The sequence below is a fragment of the Falco naumanni genome, chromosome 10 (genome assembly GCF_017639655.2).
Source record: "Falco naumanni isolate bFalNau1 chromosome 10, bFalNau1.pat, whole genome shotgun sequence".
Classification (NCBI taxonomy): Eukaryota; Metazoa; Chordata; class Aves; order Falconiformes; family Falconidae; genus Falco; species Falco naumanni.
The window spans coordinates 36,718,677-36,740,007 of NC_054063.1; the positions used below are offsets into that span (position 1 = coordinate 36,718,677).

A 21,331-nucleotide genomic window follows, 5' to 3' on the forward strand; every position below is an offset into this window, starting at 1 on the left:
GTTTTCTTCACAGGAGGAGTCTCATGCTCGCTGCAGTTGTCGATTAGCTGAGTTACAGAACCAGGTGAGGAGTAGGGAGTACCTCATCAAAAGCTGCTGTGGTTGTACCAATCGGTGCAGCTTTGCATGATGCTACAGCCCGACTTTTGTTTGGCTGTCAGGAAGCAAGTACACCAGGCAGTGGAAATAATCAGTCGTATCCATTGGCTATAGCCAAACAACATAATTCCCCTAGGTCTAGTCTCTGACTTGCCTAAAGATGCGGCATGGTGGAAGAGGGATTAAGGAAATTCAGAAGACTGCAACTCGCCTGAAAATAGAAAAGATTGTCAGGGCATTCCCCTTGAGTTTTACTTATCCTGTTGACCATTCCCATTTTCCATTGACTGTTAAGTGGAGCTTGCGTTGTATCAGTGCTACAGGGATGTGAGGCAGTGCCAGAGCTTACAGCCTTCAGGCAATTGTTAGTCTCATATTGCTACGAGATTGCTGTGCAGATCGTGATCCCAATACTGGACCAAGTCAGAGACCTAAGCGCTGTATGGACATTGGTTTTTTCAGTGTAAGAACATAGGCTCCAGCTACTGAAGCCTACTGCATCCTTTGACAGTAGTACTGGCACTAGCAGCAATCGCCAGACTTCTTTTCCATGTACCTTTATGGGTTTGGTACACCCTGCTCTGCTTGAGGAGGTGAATCTTCACAGGCATTTGGGGCAAAATGCATATAATGTTTATGTGAGCTAAGTGCACAATGCTTAGCTCTGGCAAGTGAACCGAGAATACTGCTAAAGCTTTCAAGGTATATCTTAAGGATGTTTTCACCAGGGAGCCTCAGTGTCCGAAGCTCTGTTGTGACAGCTAACTAACTGAACCTCCTTCCCTTTGTGACTGCTGTGTCTGCCTGCACTGTGGACCTACTTCAGCAGTTCAGGAGGAAACTGGAGGTGCTCTTCTCAGACAATAGTCCCCAGCTGGCTAGTCAGGGCACTTCTCTGCGTCTGGGCAACAGCAGAACTGGAACTTGGTCTCCCACTTCGTGGGAGATGCTCTTAGCAGCAGATGGCTACTTCTCCCACTCATAACTCTGGGTTACCTGCCAGAGCATGGGAGGGTTTTTCAGGCTTCCAAGCCCAGTTTCACAAAGGTGCCCTTATTATGTCAGAGAGAAGGTCAGACCTGTCCTTTTCTCCAGTGATGGTGTTCCCTAGCCTGTGCATGATGTTTGCTGTGAGGTCCCTTTGTTGCGTTATTTTCCATGGGCATCTCCTCCACTTCAGAGCAGGCAGAGGGCAACATGCCAGAGCTGCTGTGGCTGGCACTGCACTGCAAACCTGACAGGAGGTGAGAGCAGCTCGGTCTCTCCTATCAAAAGCCCAGCTGGCATAAGTCCATGTTGTTGGGAAAAGAGAATCTAAGGAGTTTCAAGGCCTCAGCGGTCCTTTAAGGCTTATCTTCCCCTGGGCTTTGTTCATCAAATTATGCTTATTTGTGAAATGCTTTAAAGTTAAGAAAAATGAGAGTTTGCTCCCTTTTCACATGCTAGCTGTCAAGCTTTTAAACTAGATCATAACAGTTCTCTACTACCTTGTGTAACCAGTAGCCCTCCTACTGAGGAAAAAGCATGTTGAACTGATGTCAGTAGCCCAAATCTCTCTTGTAGTAACCCAACTCTTTTTTTCAAATCCTGTAGGAGCCTCTCGCTTTAATATAAGAGAAACTGAGAAACTCAGAATTGTTGATAATTTAAGCTCAGTTCAGGGTGACTCTGGGAACCTGTTACTTCCCATTCCACAAGGACAAAGTGTTTGTCAGGGCTGGATTTGGAGTGTGCGTCTCCCTGGCAGCTGGTACCATGGAGCTACAGACAGTTCTGACAGCGTGGGCTTGTCTGAGCTCAGCCTTTTGCCTCTTTCAGGTGTCCCTTCTGCAGACCCAGCTGGCACAAGAACGAAAATACAAGCAGGACTATATTGAGTGCTGTGCAAAGACCAGCCAGGAGCTGTCAGACCTTCACCAAGAGCTCTCTTACTCCTTAGCAGCTGTGGTCAGGGAGCCCAACGCTACTGTCCTGGAAGCAGAGACCTGGAAGCTGGATCGGTCTCTGAACCTTAACTTGGCTGTGATCTCTCTGGACCGTCAGTCTCCTGAGAGACAGACATTGCATTCAACAGCCAGATCTGCCAGAAGCAATGACCTGAGGTAACAGGACCAGTGTACAGCAAGAGGTCTCAGCAGGAGCCAAGTCGGGGACCTGCTGTAGTAGGTGAACTGTGGCAGGGGGCTTGGTCCAAGGCATGAGTCTCGAAGTAAGATAAAAGTTCAGAGCACAGTGTTCACTGCAGGTTCCCCAGCAGAAGCAGTGGTGGGACAAAACTGGTGCTGGCTTGTCTGGATGGGGTCAGTCATAGGCCTGGAAAAGCAGGATGAACCTGGTGAGCAGGTAAAATTTCTTCCTTTTCTAAAGCATTCCATCACAGCATGCCTGGTCTGTCTCCACACAGGCCCCCCACATTAGGCTGTTCCTGTCAGTTTCTATAGTGTATACAAGACTTTGTCTGTTCGGGTTTTTTTCAATACATTTATTTCTCAAGAACACTGCACAGGCTCTGAGCAGAAATCTCCTTGCAGTGATACTGTGTTGCTCCTCTGCTTTCTTCAGCAGCTGCTCCAGGCGGGCTTTCTCTGCGCAGAGCTCTTCATTTGTTCTCTTACACAAGTTCAGCTTCTCCTGGTCAGAGATCTTTGCTCTCTCCATCTCGTCCACTTTACCTGACAGAACTTCATTCTCTTGCTCCAGCTACAATCACAGAAGCACAGAGGAAATAAAATACAGTAAGATTTACTCTGCAGGAGGTTTGGCTTGGACAGAAAACGGAGGAACATTTCCATATTCACTCGGTCATGCTGTCTGAGGGCAAGAAGTCTGAGAAGCAACAGCAGCAGCTGGAGACAAACACCTGGCAAGATCTTTGGCAACTCTGCTCACCTGCAGCACAAGTGTGTTCAGTTGCACTTTATCCAATGCAAGAGCTTCATTGATACTGCTCATGTTCCCTGTTGCGACACGTAGCTCAGCTATTTCAGCACTCAGCTTATTCTGAGCCCCTGTCAACTCTGCGACTGACTGCTCTGCCTGAAGAGACACAAAAGAAGAATTTCTGTGACCTGAGACAAGGAATAAATAGCAACACATGCTAAAAGATCTAATAATGATGAAAACTAAGATAAAATACTAAAAAAGTCTATGCTACAGAAATAATTCTAGTAATAAAGTGCTTAGCCTCCAATGGTCAGCTGAGAAGAACATGGCATCTCCTTACTTACTTACAAGAGGGAGAGCCCAGCAGAAGTCTTACCTTTTCTAGGTATAATAGGGGTTAAACTTTATCAGTTCTTGAGTCTTCCAGTTAGAAATGTGAAGACGGATGGATGGATAAAATTTGAGTTAACCCAGCAGAGTCTGACCTTTCTCTTCAGTTATCTGAAGACAGAAAAACACCTTCCCTCGGTTTCCAAATTACATTTCCTTCCAGACTGGGGGATTGTGAGAAATCAAAAGGAATGCAGAGTTGTGTTTAATGCCAGTGCAGAACAACTTTCATCTAGGTTGGGTACATATGTCTAAGTATGTAACCAACATCAAAGTACATGAGACCAAAGTCACATCCAAGCACAGGAAAACATCCACACAAACAACAAGTGGAGGGAACACTGGGATTTAACATTCATGCAGGCAGAAACAAAACATAGTGAAAAGAACAAAATAACTTTTATTGCAAGTGGACAAGCTTTTGTTTTGTTAAACAGTTTTAGTTCTTCAGCATTTCCAGTGTTTCTTGCATAAATATTGCATAAAGACAGGGAGGAGGAGAGCTTTTGTTAAAACAAGTGAAATGTCCAACACTTACCTTGCAAAAACAGAGATTATCAGGACACCGTCAGAGGTCCTTTGGGCATAAAGGTACCCATTAGTCAACATACACATCTGTATTGAAACACATACGCATACCACATTGTCGATACATAACTCAGAATATCCAAATGTTGTTGTAACTAACAAAATCTGATATTCAGTAACTTTTTAAGGAGGACCTTCCTGGGGTTTGTGTGCTCACACAGTTTTTAGAAATGAAAAAAACTGGGAGAGCAATTGCTGATAATCTGATTTTGGTAGCTACTCATTAGCATTCTCCTGATTAGGATAGGAAAGTAACTGAATTTAGCTAATGTTAACAAACTTGTATGTAATTTCAATCTTTTTTTTTTCCCTAGTCTAAATGAGATGTCTGATCTTTGTCTTAATGGAGGAGTTTCTGCCAAGCCAAAGACAAAGAATCAAGGCTCATGGAGGTGAGAAATGGGGTGAGCTCCTGTGCAAAGCCATTCCCTGCCTTTTACCTATATTCCTCTCACATTCAGCTGGTGCTGTCAAACCTTACCTTATGATGAGTATTAGAATCTATAAGGCATTATTTCAGGCAAACGATTTCTGGGGACAAAATATGAGTATGCAAGAACAAAAGCATAGGCAAGGAGAGAGACCTGTATGGAAAAGGAAGTCCAAACAAGAAATTAGTAATCCCTGAAAATTAGGACAACTTCTGGGACACATCTGTGCTAGGGCAGGTACTCCAACAAAACAAAAGGACGTAAAGCTTGAGCTACACACAATTAAAGCTAACATAACTGAACAGGAATAAAATTGCACCTTATGCAGTGCCAGTTCTGTTTTGCATATGTTAGCCCCTTGTCTCCTCTTACTTCTTCTTACTCTGCTTTTTGAGAAAAGCAGCTTGCTTCTACCAAGGAGAGAAGTTACAGTTTTGAAGATATTAACACCAAGCACATGACAGAAGTCCAGAAGCTCAGATCAGGATTACATTTAGGGTCAGATTTACAAGGTGCTTCTGAATAGGACCCTTCACACTATCACAAAGACACCAGTGCAGGTTCCCTAGCTGGAGATCTATTTAGCAACAGAAAAACTCAGGAGAGAGTAACAGCACTGAAAACCTGGTGTGCTGGCTTTAGTATGTGAATAACACCAAAGAATAAAAATGTGGAACCCAAGGCTGCTGTTCTGGAAACAGAGACTTAGAAGCTGGGGCAGCCTCTGAACCTTCTTTTCCTGCAGCGGAGCAGCTGCAGCATCATGGGGTTGCTGTCGCGCGCCCTTCCTGGAAATGTGTTATGTTTTGCTGTGGGGAAGGGGGGTGCATTTGTTCTGTTTACATTTGGAAGCATTTCCTAGTGACAGATTTTTTTAAATAAAAAGTATGAACTGGCATCTAACGATCAGTTGCATAGGTGTGGTATAGCTGTGCCAGCACGAGGTAAGGAGAGCAGTGCAATGGAATGAGCTTCCATAGTGCTGATGGTCTTGTTCACCCCCCACTATTCTCTGCTTATTTAAATCGGTGGGGAATAGAACCCAGAGGCAAAAATAACTTCAGTCATCATGGTTTTGTGCCAAATCTGGCTAGTAAAAAAAATATTTTGATTGTTAGTGTGGTTTATGATGACAACAATTTGGAATCTTCAGAAGTCTCTTAGATGTTCAACTTCATCCTGCATGACATTCTGTTAAGTGCGATGTTCAATTAGGTGTATTAATAGGATTGAGTATTCATGTAGACCTTATTAAAGGGATCAAAAATCACATGCATGTAAATTCTTATGTGGAATTACAATCCAAATGAGATATTTCCAGGGGAACTCACAGAGCTTTGACCAGTGCTTTCAAGATCTTTATCTGTAATTAAAGGAGAAAAAAACCCTCTTAACAGCAACAAAAAAAAATTGCTGCAACAAGGCTTTTACCATCAGTGCTGTTGCTCCTTCCTCCAGAGGTCAGACCACACTGCTGCTCCTCCAGCCAACCACCTCTCCCACCATCCTTAGGGCTACTTTAACTATTTAGTGGGAACGAGCTACAGCTGCACATTGTCCATGTCAGTCAACTCACCACCTCTGCATGAAGGCCACAGCTGCATATTATCGATGCTAATCAACCCACTGCCTTCATTCCTCTACAAAAGATTATGAAGAAGAGTTATACTGAGGCAGAAAACAGTCTCAGCTTCACATATGAAAAAAAGGCGAGGCTCTGAGCTGTCCATTTCCCTCAGGGATCAGGGAAAACTCCTCGGTTGCTGGTTGGTGCCATGAAACACTGCCCAGGAAAAGGTTGGGGTGGGGAAGAAGGGTGAGGGGGCAGGAAATACAGTGATATGTATAACTAGGAAAGCAACCAAGAACAAAAGAAAGAAAATCATTATGCCCCTGCCTCTTCATGCTTAGCTTGGATCTTAATGCTAGGTGCAGCCTTGGACCTCCAGACAGAGCTGAACTGAAAGAGGTTCAGAGGGACTGATGCCAAAAAATCGGAGACAAAACTCTCTAATAATCAGTTTGGAGTTTCAGAAAGCAGGCATTGTTTATTTTTGGCCCCGGATATACAGGGGATAATTTCCACCCAGCATGCATACTGACTTTATTCACTGTTTATCTTTATATGGCTGATCTATACATGTAAATTACATTTCTGAGAAACTATTAGCATATGCATTACAGTCCCAAGAACTACTTATCATATCTACAGTGTTACTACACTTGTGGCCTAATATATTGGGGGTCCTCTGATGGGTCATCTTCATCCTTTCTTGATCCTCTTCGTCATCTTCCTTTTCTTATCCTTTTCCTGACCTTTTCTTCTGGCCCTGTTTCAGCACTCTTGGTTTATGTCTTTGTTTTGGACCAGTTCTTACCTACTTAATAGCTAAACTATACAATGCAGCATTCTACTAGTAGCTAAATGACATAATACAGCATTGTACAGCTCAGCCATCTCACTGATACGTTAGTTACAACATTTACAGTTAAGCACACTGTTAAACTTCCCCCGGTATCAGTGCCGTGGCCCAGGTGGCAGTGTCCCCTCTGTGGGGACACCCTCACATCCTGCCCACGTGGTCCTGCAGCCTCTCCAGCACACCTTGCGCCCTCCTCAGTACCTCCTCCTCATCCACGCTGCGGAATGCCTCCTCAGGGGTGGTGGGGAAGCGGTGGCAGCTGGGGTACTGTGTGGCCTTGCCATCCACGCCACAGCCGTGCAACCACTTCACCTCCTCTGCCAAGCCCTTCAGCTTCGGCTGCGCTACCTCCAGCCATCGGGCCAGCCCCACCAGCCCCATTCCGGCCTCAAAGGCCTCACCATGGCAAAGTATGGCAGCCACCAGTGCCTTCTGCAGGGTCTGGTGCACCTTGAAGAGGACCCAGTTGGGGCAGCCGCGTCTGAAGTCATTGTAGGCTGCCTGCAGGTCGCTCTTGGCCTGCCGCAACCACCGCTGGGCCTCTGGGATGGATGGAACTGGGGCCATGGCCGCCTCATTGCCCAGCTGGGAGCCATGGCGGTCCTGTCCCCAGCAGGGGAGGTAGAGGTCCTGTGGCACCTTTGGCTTCTTGGCATCGCACAGCTGCCAGGAGGTTGCCAGGCCATGATGCACGCTGCCATTCACCTCTGCCACAGCCTCCTCCTGTAGCCCCTCCTCCAGCTCTGGTTCCACGACCTTCTCTGGCTCTGGTGCAGCACCCTGCAGCGCCACATCATTCTCCTCCAGAACAGTGGCCACTTCCCCTGGCGTCTGGCAGACCAGCATTTCACGCAGCACTGACAAGGCAGGTGCCTCCAGCTGTCCACCCAGGATGGTATTGATTTCCTGCGCCAGCGTCTCCACGATCCTCAGCTGCTGCCGGCCCAGCACCAACTCGGCATGCCGGATGTAGAGGAGCCGCTGGGTACCACCAGCCTGGCACACGTAGATGACCCGTGACTGCGAGCTGCCCTCCACCTTTGCACCACAGTGGACCAGAACAGTGCGGATGTCCTCGCAGCACTGCACTTTCAGCTGCTCCAAGGAAAAGCCTCCGTCCTCCTTCACACTCATCACAGCCCTGTGGCTCTGCCACTGGAGGAGGGCCTCCAGCCCCCTCCTAAAGCACGGTGATACCAGGAGGGTCTGCAGACGCTTCTGCCCAGCGCAGTGAGAACCGTAGCGACACGGCCGCAGTCTGCGCTCCTCCAGCTGCTGCTCGGTCACCTCCGAGAGCAACCGTGGCTGCAGGCGCTCCGGTAGCATCTGCAGCAGCCACCAGGCGTTACACCTAACCCCTGGTAGTTCAGCCATAAACACAAAGGTCCTCCCCAAGGCCCTACAGGTATTTGAGGACACGCAGTCATTGAAGTACAGCCTGTGGGATGACTCAAGGCAGTCAGCAGTGCTCAGCAAGTACAGCTCAGCCACAGTGGAGAAATCAGGGAGTTCCTGTGCCTCCTGCAGCAGTTGGAAGAAGCGTCGTGTAGCCAGCAGGACTGTATTCTTCTGGATAGCATTGAGGATCCCACTGGCTTGGCTCTCCTGGTGGATTTGGGTCAGGACGTAGCTGTAGTGAGTCAGTGTGGGAAGCAGGACCACCCCAAGGTGTTGCAGGAGTTCCACATAGAGAGCAATGCAGGGGTCAGGTGTGAGGAGGTAGGGGTAAAAGTCAGCCTCATCCAGGAGCGAGTTCACCACTTGCGATGGCATGGCCATGTCCCCTGACTTGGCCAGCACCACAGGCAGTGAGGCGAGGTGCTCTGCATCCACCTCCTTCAGATGGGTCTGCAAGAAGTTGTACACCTTCTGGAGTACTCTGGCCCGTGTGTTCACCTGCTCTGGTGTCTGGCAGGCTGCCCGGCAAACCTTCTCCAGGTTGGCCACCACCAGGGCGGTAGGTATCTCCACAAGGACTTCCATAGCCTTCAGGTCATCCTGCTTGAGTGTGAAGGACTTTGGCAGGATGCTGGCTGATGTCCACAGCAGCTGAGCTACATCCTCTTGGCAGTAGTAAACACTGCCCTTCAGGGCCACGGGCTTAGTGCAGGCTGCAAAAGGGGGGTGGAGGTTCACCAGATCTGGGGGAATGTCCAGTGGAGGCATGAAGCGGATGGAGGCAATTTGCTCCAGGAAACCCATGGATGAGGGATCATCCAACAGGGTGTTAAGGTTGTTGAGCATCTCACGCTGTTGCAGCTGCAGGTCTTCAGCATGGCACCTTGCCTGAGTGGCTTCATACTCTATCTTTTTGGCCAGTGCCACAAAATCCTGCACAGAGAGGGTGGTGCACACACCCACCTCAAGCAGGAAAGCTGTAGCAGCTGTACGGTTGTAATCTAAGTCCACAAAGAAAGACTCGGGCACGAAGCGGTATTGGAGCTGCAGATTGCGGAAGGAGGGTGTGTTGTCATAGAAGTAGGAGGCCAGGCGCAGCACACCGTGGGAGTCGGGTATAAAAGCCACAGTCTGAAAAGCTTTCACAGCAGCTTCCTTGAACTTAATGTCATAGGGGTGTTGCAGGTCAAAGAATAAGCGCAAAGCTTCCATAAGTTGTTGCGCTGTGAGCTGGGACAGCCGGGGCAGCACTACAGACGTAAAGAGCTGCTTGTCATCTGTGAGCTCCCACTGCAAATCCTTGGCCAGCAGCTGGTGGTTCCTGTCTGCTGTAAGCAGCAACATGTCCTTGTCCAGGCTGTACAGGGCCAGGGCACGTGGGAGCTGGCTGCTGAGCAAGAGCACCTTGCGGTAGGGTTTCACGGGGACGTACTCCCCATCGTGCTTCCTGAATAGAGGCAGGAGCTGGAGCTGCTGCTGTGCCGACAAATCCAGTTTTCCCTGCACAAAGTACAGCAGAGAAGTCACATCCCACTCGGTTAAGTCCTTCCAGTGGAGGTCAGCTCTGGTGCCTGCCAGCCAGGCCACCACAGCCCTAGGGTCTGTGGCCTGCAGTGTCCTTGCCTGCAGGCAGGAGAAGGCAAAGTTAGAAGGCAGCAGGGACAGCTGGAGCACAGGGATGCCCAGTTTGTGCAGCACCTTGGCCACACCCGTGTCACAATTAAAAAGAACATTGGGGAGGGAGGACAGTGGCAGTCGCTGCTTCAAGTCTCTGTCACGCCCCTGAACAGGCAGCACTTCCAAATCCTGGAGATGATCCATGAATGAGTCCATATTGGTGTTTATCTCTTCTTTGGTCATTATGACTGGGTAGACCACAGCGCTGAAGAATCTCCACAGCTCCTTAAGCCACATCTGCCCCTCTGTGGTCCAGTTCAGCTGAGCCAGAGCCTCCTGGATGAGCGGTGTGGCCTCCAGGAGGCCCAGCATCTTCACAAAGCAGGGCAGGACCAAGTCCGAGATCGACCTGTGAATGAAGAGGTGGCAGTGGCGGGGAAAGAGGTGGGCAAAAGTGCTGTGGAACACTGGGTGGTGGGTGCTGAGGGCGTTCAGGCAGCCGTCTTGTGTGGCCAGCAAGGGAAGGCCTTCCAGTTCTAGTTCCACTTCTGCCTTGTCCGTGCTCATGGGCTCCAGGCAGTGCCTCAGCAGGATGGAGCAGCTCTCTGCTGTCCTTATGGGTGTCTCAGCCAGCCTGCACGGCACAGGGAGTGCCAGGGCCTTGAGGAAGCGCCGGAGGGAGTCTGGCTGAAAGGCAATGGCCTCCACGTTGGCTGCAATGAACTCCTTGTAGATATGCCGCAGGTGGATGAATGCTGGCACCAGGTTCATGTTCAGGCGCTGCAGCACCTCCTGGAGAACTGGCTCAGGCTTTGACTCGAGGAAGTATGGCTCTGTTAGCACATCCCCACCACCTGGAGATGCCCAGGTCATTGTCACTGTGCTGTCAGGTTGCTTCAGGTGGTACACAGGCACCAGGGGTAGGCGTGCACGACTGAGGTGCCTATAGACTTCCCTCACCATGTTTTGAAAGGTGGGTAGCACCCCTGTCCCAGCAGGGAAGAAGTGGAGGTAGTGGGAGGTCAGGCACTTCTGGCAGTCTGACAGAGACTTAAACTGGAGCCCTTCAGGCTGCAGGGCTTCCCACTGCCTGGTGAGAAAGGCACAGTACAGGGGAGGCACCAAGCGCCGGAGTAAGAAGCTATTCCAGGCTTCCTCTGTGCTGCCTGTGTCCTGGCGGAGATTGCGCCTGGCCGCATCCACAGCGAAGTTGGCGTTGATGTGCACAGGCAGCCCTGTGGTCAGCGGCAACGGGAGGGTGCAGAAAGCTTTGCCCGTGACTTTGTCCAAGCGGGGCAATGGCTTCAGGCAGGCAGCCACAGCCCCGTAGGGCAGCCGCCCAGGCACTGGAGACTCCTCAGCCCCTTCCTGCACCCCAATTTGGGACATCACCCTCCACACACTGCTGGCCTTAGCCGTGCTGGTTTTGATTGTCATGATATAGGAGAGAGAGGTGGGGCTGTTCCCATCAACAGTTTGGCTCAATCTCTCTTGAAAACCCCGTCTCAGCTCTGCATCACCATTTCCCAGTTCTGTGGCAACCCGCAGCCTCTCCAGTGCCTGTTCCCCATCTGGGGGGATCTCAGAGAAAACCACAGTGTGGAGGTGCCGGAGGAAGAGCACCAAGTCCTCTCCTTCCTCAGCCAGTACTGTCTCCATGTCCCTGAGGTCTTGGTCCCGCACGACCATGCCAGACACCCTGGAGACGGCAGCCCCACTTGCAGTGCGAAGAGGCAGCCGGAAGATGACACCCTTGTTCAGGTTGAAAAGGGAGGGTAGGAAGGTGCCATAAACGTCTGGAAAGGTCTTCTTGAATTCAGGGTTGACAGCGAACATCCCACCAGGACTCTCCATTGTGGCATTAGGCACATAGTAGAGATGGGGATCAAAGACACACAGTGCGCTGTCTCCAGTAAGGAAGGCTGGGCAGTCAGTAAAGTGGAAGACAGTGTTGAAGCCAAGGCCATATTTGCCTGTGACATCCTGCCGGCCTTGCTTGCTACCCACCCCCAGACGCTGAATGCCTTCGATGTCCTGCTGCTGGAAGGGGCTGTCATTGTAGATGCAAAGGGCAGGGCCCTGCAGGAAGTTCCAGTTGTCACTGAAAGTGGCATCCGCTGGGTGCTGCCGGCGGTCCCACACAAAGTGCACAAGCCCTGCACCAGCATCATCTGCATTCTGGAGCAACTCTGTCACTATATCACGAGCAGATGCCGGGTACTCACCCAAGATGTTCTTCAGCCGTGTGGGCAAGTCCTCATGGGCACCAAATGGCTGCACCCAGGAGTTCAGGTCTCCAGTGAGCAGCCGGTTCCTCTCCAGCGCCCGGTGGCGTGTGGTAGGCACCCCACAGCGCAGGGCTGTGGCTCGGGACAGCTGTTCGTGGCACAGCAGGACATCTCTGTCCACCGGCATCCATGGCGTGTCATTGAAGCAGAGCTTGTCGCATGAACGCAAGATGCCCTCCTGGTCAGGTAGAAAGAGTTGCTGGGTCTGGTAGGCATCAAGCTCTTTGTCAACTGCCATCAAGCCAGAAGACACCAGCTGCAAGGCCAGAGCCAGCTCTGCGGCAGGCAGCGGCTCCCCAGCGTACATGTCTGCCAGCGTGCAGAGCACTCGGGCATAATCCTCCCAGGCAAACGTGTGGCGCAGCCCCACACACTCCCAGAGCTGGCTGTAGGGCCGGTACTGCTCTGGGAGCTGGTGAAGGTATGGGGCAGCCTCAAATGACAGCCTTTCAGCCACAGCCATGACGGGCACAAAGCAGGAGCCCACCAAGATGAAGGGCTCCCTTTGGGCCACTGCAGAAATCACTTCATCACAGCTGGAGTGATCTCTCTGGAGCAGCATGTCCAGGTACCTGTAGCAGCTGTGGGTGCTGTCCTGCAGGGTCTCCAAAGAGAGAGCGTTGGAGCTGCGGCTCAGTGCCTGCAGCTGCTCAAGGACTCTAGCTGCTGGTGGCTGCCGGTCCAGTCCCAAAAAGGATGTGACCTCCTTAGGGATGCTGAAGTTTTCCCCCAGCATTTTGGAAGCCAAGACAGGGTGGATGAGTCCCACTAGTAGGGCATGGAGGTGATAGTAGAGCTGGGCAGCTGGCAACAGCGCGTGGTCACCAGTGGGCAGCACAGCAGGGAGGAGGGGCACAGTCTGGAAAGCTGCCTGCGTGGTGTTGTCCACCCTCTCCTCCACTGCATCCTGAAGCAGCTGAAGGATGCATACAGCCCTCTGGCAGGCCTGGGCATGGTCCTTGGTCCAAATAAGCTGCACTGTCTTTGCCCGCTCCAGCAGCTCTGGCAGAGTCATCCTGTCCTTAACCATGCCCAACCTCTCCAGTTGGCTTAGTATTCCCGGGGAAAGGAAGGCATCCCCCATGGGGAAGCGCCCGTCCTTAGGGTCATACAAAGTGGCAGTGCGGCCTCCGGGATGCACCAGGTGATTGATGAGCTGCAGGTGGCCATGAGGGGTGGCAGGAATGCAGGGCACTCTCTGCAGCACTTTGTCCACATCATCATGGGAAATATCCAGTGCATGGAGAAGCAGCGGTTCCCGATCAACAGCAGAGAGGTCTTTCAAGTTGGGAAGCACAAGCTCACAGTAAAAGCGGGGCCAGTCATAGGTGCCAGCATCCACTGCCCTCCCGAGACCCCTCTGCACGTGCTCTGGCAAGTGCACAGCTAACAGGGGACGGGGCAGGGTATTGGCAAAGACACGCTGCGCAACGGCACCCAGCTTAGGGTGTCTGACCACAGCCTGGTGCAGGAACCGGGCATCCTGCAGTGAGCACCAAGAGCAGCCATCAGAAAACAGCCTGGGACCATCCCTGGCTGCCATAGCCTGGTAGAAACCAGTCACAGCCTCCACATAGGGGTAGCGGGCAGTGTTAGAGTCCGGCCAGAAGACATGGTATTCATAGCTCTTCAGCTCACCTGCCTCATGCATGATGCGGAGCTGGTCCAGTGCCTGGAGCCAGGCAGCTGGCACAGCATTGCGGAGCAGCACCCGGTTCCACTTGCCCTGGTGTGCCGTGTCCCACAGCCCCTTGCGATTGGAGAGGATGCTGAAGGCCCCATGCACGTGGATTGGCAGCCCTGAGTTGACTGGCATGGGAAGGTGGCAGAAGACTCGCCCCTCCTCGGCATCTAGACGCGGCACCCACTTACCATCTGCAGTCAGGGCCAGGGGAAGGGCCACGCCAGCCATGGGAGGCGGAGGGTGGAGCCCTGCCTGCCTGTTCTGATGAAACAGTTCCAGCAGCTCCCCATCACCCTGACACACCAAAACTAGGTAGTGCCACGTGGTCTTAAATGACTCCTCGCAGGCTGTGAACTGCTCGATAGCTGCCCGGCTTGGGGGGCCCCCAGGGGCCCCCAGGTCTCGGATCAGCTTTCGCCGTAGCATGGCCAGAGGCATGGTGTCCCTCGCAGAGGTGGCCGTGTGTGGCAGCATCTCCAGGGACATCTCCCTCACTCCCTTGAGGAAGAGCAGCAGGAGCCGGTTAGAGCCAAGGAAGCTGGTGCCAAGGGACTGGATGCGCTCTGTACCAAAGGCCTCTGAGCAAATCTGTGACTTTACAGCTTCCTCTTCAGTGCGGAAAGGCAGGCGGAAAAGGCTCCCTGGAAAGGGCCCTGGCTCAGGCAGGCGGCACCCAAAGATACCGTGGTAGGGCCAGAACTGCTCTGCAAAAGCACGGAGGATGCGTGGTCGGTTGGAGAAGTCCAGGCGGATGCCAGGGCAGCCGGGTCTGGGCATGTGCTTCCCCAGATGGGTGCCGTTGGGATCAAAGATGAGTAGTGTCTCCCCGCTCAGCACTGCTGGCACATCAGTGACACGGTAGACGGAGCTGAAGCCCAGGCCAAAGCGCCCAATCTGGCCTGCCTGGCCCTCCTTTGTAGCAGCCCCGACCCGTGTGATGTTACGGAGGTCATCCTCTGTGAAGAGGGCGTTGTTGTAAGCCCAGAGGGCTGGGCCGTGGCAGGCAGCCATGCCAGGGTCTAGCAGCCCAGAGGTGGCCTTTCTGCAGCATCGGAGGTCCAGGAGGAAGCGGCACACAGTAGCTCCAGCATCCTCGGCATTCTGGACCATCTCTGTGAAGAGGTCGCTCTCCTCACCATACTCCCGGAGGATGTTGCGGAGCCGTAAGGTGATGGGCTCAGAGGGACCACAGGCTGTGAACGGCTCTGGCCCCAGCACCCGCGTACTGAGCAGCTCCGCACCAAGGAATATGGCTGTGCTGGATGGCACCGCCTCATGCACCACCTCCTGAACATCCTCCTCTGGCTCCAGGTCCATGTCCAGGTACACGGTAGAGGCAGCTGGGCGGAGGGCAAAGCCTGAGCCCTCCAGGATCCTCACAGGAACCGGCACGGTGCCCTCACCCCGGTGCCCCCGGCTCTTAAGCCACTCCAGGACAGCTACAGCCACCTGCAACTCTGCTGCGGTGCCAGCTCTGGAGCTTCGGGTGTCTATGTCCTGCCCCAGGCAGCGCAGGGCCGCAGCCGCCCTCTCCTCACTCACCCTCGCCCCCACGCCCCAAGCCCTGAAGAGGCAGCTGTAGGGCAGGAACTCAGGGGGCACGCAGGGCACCAGCTTCCCCAGTTCCGGCACCAGCTTCCCCAGTTCCTGCTCCAGCTCCTCAGGATAGCCCAGCACGGCATCACGTGGCTGGGCAAACCCAGCCCCAGTCCACACCACAGCATCATCTGGGGCAGCCCCAAAGGTCTTCAGGTTCTCCTGCATGTGCCGATAGACAGGCTGGAGTGCACGCACTACCTCACCCACATCCCTGCACCCTACCAGCTTTCTCAGCTGCTCCCACACTTTCTGTGGTGGGGGAGGCTGGCTCAGCCCCAGCTTCTGCTCTGCCTCTGGCACAAAGGCATCTGTCAGATGCATGGCCAGCCCAACCAGGGGCTGGTACTGGGCGGACCGCAGCTTCCTGGGGGGCAGGAAGGGCTGCGTAGGATTCCTGGTGCACTTAGAACGAGGCACCCATGGCAGGGCCTGGAGCTTCCCGAGATGTTCAGCGCTGAAGCCAGCCAGTGCCTTGGGGCAGTTGCAGACCTTGATCAGTGCCTGAGCCCTGCCCAGAGCCGCTGCATCATGCTGACTCACGCTCGCTGCAGCCTCGAGGATGTCAAAAGGCGTCAGGCACCCCTCACCCTGCCGCAAGCCCAGGGCTCTCAGGGCACGGAGCACAGGCGGGCTGTGGAAGGCAGCAGGAGGAAAGTGCTCAGGGCCCAGCAGCGCCCGCAGGGTGCTGTTGCCGGGGTCATAGAGGTCTTGCGGACGTGCAGGGCCTTTGGGGGATTCCAGGAAGGCCAGCCTGCTGCACGCCTGCTGGAGCGGGGGGCTCTGTGCAAAGAGCACGTCTCCGTGCTGCAGCACCCAAAGCAGCAGAGCCTGTTTCTCGGCCACCAGCCCTGCATAGGCACCCCGGGCCACAGCCCCGATGGCCTCCAGCACCATGCAGGCTGTACTGACAAGGGGCTTCTTCAGCCTCCCCAGGAGCTGCCGGTCAGCTTCATCCCGGCACTGCAACATGGCCTCTGGCAGCACCACATCTCTGGGCAGCTCCAGCCCTGGCTCCAGCACCGGGGTGGCACTGGCTGGCACCAGCCCTGCGGGCTGTGGGGCAGCCAAGCAGGGCAGTGGGACAAAGAGGGGCAAAGCAGCCAGGGTGGCACTGTCCTCCTTTCTTAGGGATGGGAGGTCTGCCAGGTAGAGCCGGAGGGAGTCCACGTCTGAGGCAGGCAGCGAGGCCAGGCGGGAGGCCACAGCTGCAGCCCCCTGCCTGCCCAGGGCCCGCAGGGCGCCAAGTGGGGATGCAGGCAGGACATAGTGGGACAGGGAGCGCTGCCACACACCTGGCAGCACCACTGGGCAACCCAGGACCTCCAGCACAGAGGCCACAGCAGGTGGCAGGTGCTGGTCCTCACCGGCCTGAAAGATAAGACTGGACTGGGGTATCAGTGGAGCCAGGCAGATGCTGGGGGCATCCAGTGGGGACAGGGGGACGAGAGGGAGCCCCTCCAGAGGGCCCAGGTCTTCCACGTGGTGAGCCAGGAATTGCCACAGGGCTGGGAACCAGGAGGCTGGGGGCTGGGGAGGGCCTTGGGCTGGGCACCAGGTCACTGGGGTTGAAGACTGGGATGTCCAGGTCGGGGGCAGAGCCAAGCGCAGGGTCTGGGCAGTCACGGCTGGGTTCAGCAGAACCAGGTTGGAGAAGAGCCCTGTGCACAGGAGGCAGAGGCTGGGTGAGGAGTACGTGGGACCTGGGACCTGGCAGGGAAAGAACCTGAGATCTGCAGGTGATGGGGCAGCGGGGAGGATGGGAGGACATGGGCTCTGGAGGGCCACTGGATACCCTAATAGGAGGAACAGTGGAAGCCCAGACTGGTGGGGATGGAGGAGATCTGAGAGGGAAAGAGGTGTCAGGGGTACCAGTACTGGGGGGCAGAGAGGTCCTCAGATGGGGAACAGAGGGAGACCCAGGATCTGAGGGAGCACAGAGGGGATGGGGGGTTGTGGGAAGAAGAGCAAGGACAGGGGAGTCCCTGGAGACACAGGGAGACACGGGATAGGAGAGGTGGCCCTGGGCTCAGACAACACACCCCAAACCGGAGGAGAGACAGTGGGACTTGGGCTCCAGGGTGCTGTTGGGTGGATGGGGGAAGCCCAGAGAGAGGCCTCAGACAGCGATCGGGGACCCCAGGCTTGCACAGGGAGTATCAGCGTGGTACAGGGAGATACTGGGGCTGCAGAGGAGCCCCAGGGGGTGCCTAGGGGTGCTGGGGTTTAGAGGGAGATCAGGGGACCCAAAGGTGGTCCAGGGACCCCCTGTGTCTTACCCGCCTTGGCAATGCCTCGCAGGAGGCTGTCCAAGCCCGGCTCCAGATCTGAGGGCAGGAAGGACCCGGCCAGGCCGGGCAGGAGCTGTCTGTGGGGACAAACAGAGGTGCTGGGGGATGGGACGGGGCTCAGCCCCCACTCGGTGTTACCAGGGGAGCAGAGGCGGGCAGTGGAGCAGCCACATGCCCAGGTTCAACCACAGCCCCCCACTTCCAGCTGAAGAGCATGGGGCAACTGGCTCACCTGCCCACTCCTGCTGGGAACGGGGCTGCGCACTCACCTGGGGCAGATGGATGTGTCCACATAGACGGTGGCTGATGCAGTTCCGAAGGTCACGAAGGTCCCATCAGCACGAGGCAGGAGGGGGAGACCCTGCAGTTCGGCATGGTGCCCATCCCCAGCCACGTAGCGCAGCAGGGAGAGCCGGTCGGTGGCTGGGAGGTCCACAGCCTCACGGTGCCGCAGCACCTCCCGCACGTGGCCTGCCGTGGCCTCCCGCACGCCCTCCGCCATCCCCAGAGCCAGCACCCTCCGGACATGGGCTGGGACCTCAGCCACCGGCTCCCCAGCTGCCACCAGCAAGGCTCGGACTGCCTGCCGTGCGGCCACGTCCCCCGCCACCTCCGGCAGCAGCACAGCCTCGGGGGCCCGCAGCTGCCCTGGGGTCCCCTCCGTGGCCGGCACCAGGCTGCAGGCAGCTGCCAGCTCCCGGCAGATGTGGGTCACCAAGCTGTGGATGCGGCCACAGCTCGGCATGCTCTCGGGGTCCGGCCAGATGCTGTAGGCATCTGCGTCAGACAGAGACATGGCCACGGTAGCCATGTGGCTGTAGATCCGTGGCAGGAGATTAAGCAGCAGCAGGGCATTCCAGCGGGCATCATCCTCACCCTCCTCACCCTCCTCTGGCCAGCGGAGGTGGCGGCGATCATCTGAGAGGGCAAATGGAGCGCTGGCATGGACAGGCAGCCCTGTGACCATCTCATCTGTGGCTGGCAGGGGTAGGAAACAGCACAGCCGCCCCTGGCAGGACCCATGGAGCGGGTGCGCCAGGCTCAGCTCAGGGTAGCATCCCAGCCCTGCACCCAGTGCCACGGTCGGCCCCTCTGTGGCCCGACCTGTGGCCACCAGCCACTTGCTGTCATCCTCCACCCCGTCCCCATGCAGGGACACCAGGGACCATGTCAGGCTCAGCCCTTCAGCCCCTGATGGCCCTGGGACAGGGAGAGGCTGCTGAGATGCCACAAGGGTCCCCATGAGTGTCTGGACCCCATCAGGGGCCACGTGATGCAGGGCCACCCGGCGGACATGGCGGAGGAAAAGGAGGGCCAGAGGGGCCTCAGTGAGGAAGGTCTGGAGAAGGCTGCGGAGGCGCTGAGGATCAGAGACGCCTGCAGTGATTCTCGAGGGTTGCCGGCGGAGGGGGAAGCGGAAGAGGGTGCCTTGGGGAGAGCCACGGTGCTGTCCCACAGCTTCCAGCCCAGCCAAGAAGGGCTCGAAAAGGCCAGGAAGGTCCTGGGTTGCAGAGATGTCCCAGCGGGCACCGGCACCTGGCAGCACCTGGCATTCAGGGTCCAGTACTCCCAAGGATGGATGGCTCAGCACACCTGGCAGGTCTGGGGACAGGGGAACCGTGAGGCCACAGGGACAACATGGACACCACTGCCTCCCCAGATCGTCCCAACCCATCACCTGAACTTGAATCTTCAAGTTCAGCCCCACAGTGCCTCCCATGGTCCCAAGCTTAATCCCAATTCATCAGTCCTCCCTCCGTTTGCCCCTGCAGCCCTGCCCTCCATTGCCACACAGCCTCCCAGTGCTTCAGGTTTCCTCACTTCAGACACAGCCCCCCACTTTGCACCCCCTCGGTGCCCCCCAGTGGCCCCTGGCACGTGTAGGTCAGTGCCTCCAGTACAACCCATGTCCCCAGTTCAATTGCAGTCAAGGTCCCCAGTGCTGCTCACCAGTGAGATGGTAGACGGAGGTGAAGCCCAGGCCAAAGCGCCCCACGGTGCTGGGGTCCTTCTGCTTGTGTGACACCCCCGGGTGCAGGAGCCCTGCCCAGTCCCGGGGGGACATCAGGGCGTCATTGTAGGCCAGGAGGGCTGGGCCTGGGGGGTCAGGACCATAGGTTAGGGGAGACTTGGGACATGTATGGAGGATTGTGACCCTCACTCAGTGTCCCCACAATCTCAGTCCCCCCCGCTCCAGTCCCACAAAAGTGCCCCAAGTACCACTGAGCCCTCCCAGTATCCTCAGTGCCCCCCCCCCCCCCCCGCCATCCCAGAACACCAGGATTCAGTTCCTGCAGTCCACTCTGATCCCTCTTCAATTCACCACCAGTATCCCCCAGTCCCTCCCAGTATGTGCCAATGCCACCCCTGCACTTTGTCCAGTTTCTTGCGGCACCCACAGCGCCTCTCACCCTGGGTGCCTGCCAGCCCTCCTCCAGCGATGTCGAACTCCCGCTCGTCGGACATGAACACAACCTCGTGAGCGCCAGCATCGTCCGCGTTCTGCACCAGCTCCTGGGGTCGGGGTCAGTGCTCAGCCCCGAGGGCACCAGCCCACCTTCCCAGCAAGACCCAGGAGCTGGTGCTGGGCAAGGGCCACCACCCACAGCGGGGCCCTGCGGTCTGCCCAGTGGGGCAGGGGGTCTCACCTTGAGGATCTGCCCCCCATCAGGGTACTTCTGCAGGATGCTGTGCAGGTAGTCAAGGAAGGTGGGTGCCTGCTGGCAGAAAGCCTCCCTGCAAAGCAAAGAAACGCGGCGGGGGGGGGGGAGGGGCAGGAGGGGTAGCCTCCATGGGTAACCAGGACCCCCATGTCCTTCTCAGATCCCTCATCCCCCTCCTTGGGGGGTGTGGGAGGGTGTCAAGGACCCTATCTCCTCCCAGGACCCACTGAGCCAACCACTTCCGAGGACCCCCCCCCTCCCCAAAGCCCCCGTCTCTTCCTGGGATCCTCCAGCAACCCTCAAACTTCCCCGTATCCCCCAGCAAGCCCTGAGCCCCCGTAGCCCCCACCTCCCGCTGGGACCCTTCAGGTCTCCCCACTACCTCCGGAGCTCCCCGTCACACCAACGCCCCCAGTCACACCGGAACACTCCGGCCACCCCGCACGTCCCTGCATGAAGCACCAGTGCCCCCCCAGCGCCCCCCACTCACGGACTGGGCTGCGTGCGGGCCATGGGGACGCCGCGGGGACGATGTACCGCTCTCACCGCCGCGCCCCGCTGGCCAGGCGGCCCTGGCCCCGCCCCCGGCCCGCCCCCGGCCCCGCCCCCGCCCCGCGGTTTCGTTTCCCGGCACGCAGCGCCCGGCGCCGGGGAAGGGGCGGGCCCTGGGGCGTGGCTGTAGGGCGTGGCGAGCCGGAGGTGGCCGAGGAGCAGGGAGAACGTGGGGGCAGGGCAGCGGGGTGGGGAAGAACGTGGGGCGTGTCTGTGGGGTGACGGGGGCTTTGGAGCGTGGCTGTGGGGAGGGGGGAGCACGGCCGTGGGCTGGAGGGCTGTGGTGGGACTGATGCGAGGGAAGGCTTAGCAGGTCTCTGGCCTGCCGGTGGCCCTGGCCAAGAGGAGACTCGGGGTGACCTTGAGCCCACCCAACTCCTTCAAACAGGTCACCTCTTAGAGGGCTGGCCCTGCCTGCTGGACCTGGC

At 56.0% G+C, this 21,331-nt stretch overlaps 2 protein-coding genes across 7 annotated transcripts in view; one reads left to right on the forward strand and one right to left on the reverse strand.

The window, feature by feature from the left end:
• CEP250 (centrosomal protein 250) overlaps positions 1–5,661 on the forward strand; it is a 37,567-nt gene extending 31,906 nt beyond the window's left edge. For 3 of the 6 annotated variants that reach the window (XM_040609565.1, XM_040609566.1, XM_040609567.1), the window contains 2 exons: positions 14–64; positions 1,918–5,661. In XM_040609565.1, coding sequence (XP_040465499.1) covers positions 14–64; positions 1,918–2,205 — 339 coding nt within the window. In that variant the 3' untranslated portion in view covers positions 2,206–5,661. The remainder of the gene's footprint in view (positions 1–13; positions 65–1,917) is intronic. The other 3 variants (XR_005830021.1, XR_005830022.1, XR_005830023.1) reach the window with 3 other exon arrangements.
• A 747-nt stretch (positions 5,662–6,408) lies between these two features.
• LOC121095144 (sacsin-like) lies at positions 6,409–20,917 on the reverse strand. The gene is made up of 7 exons (XM_040609563.1): positions 20,842–20,917; positions 20,337–20,424; positions 20,100–20,202; positions 19,639–19,785; positions 17,958–19,290; positions 17,677–17,765; positions 6,409–17,058 (listed from the first exon to the last, which is right to left on the reverse strand). Exons 1-7 carry the CDS (start codon positions 20,862–20,864, stop codon positions 6,956–6,958), a joined length of 11,886 nt encoding a protein of 3,961 aa, XP_040465497.1. The 5' UTR covers positions 20,865–20,917; the 3' UTR covers positions 6,409–6,955.
• Between the last annotated feature and the right edge of the window lie 414 nt (positions 20,918–21,331).

What these genes read in the sequence shown, in the direction of transcription:
- LOC121095144 (XM_040609563.1), bottom strand. Translation starts at nt 20,864, where the DNA reads ATGGCCCGCACGCAGCCCAGTCC. An exon ending in GCCCGCACGCAGCCCAGTCC is followed by an intron (nt 20,425 to 20,841) that starts GTGAGTGGGGGG and finishes TTTGCTTTGCAG; the next exon opens with GGAGGCTTTCTGCCAGCAGG. An exon ending in GCGAGGCATTGCCAAGGCGG is followed by an intron (nt 17,059 to 17,676) that starts GTAAGACACAGG and finishes TCCTGTGCACAG; the next exon opens with GGCTCTTCTCCAACCTGGTT.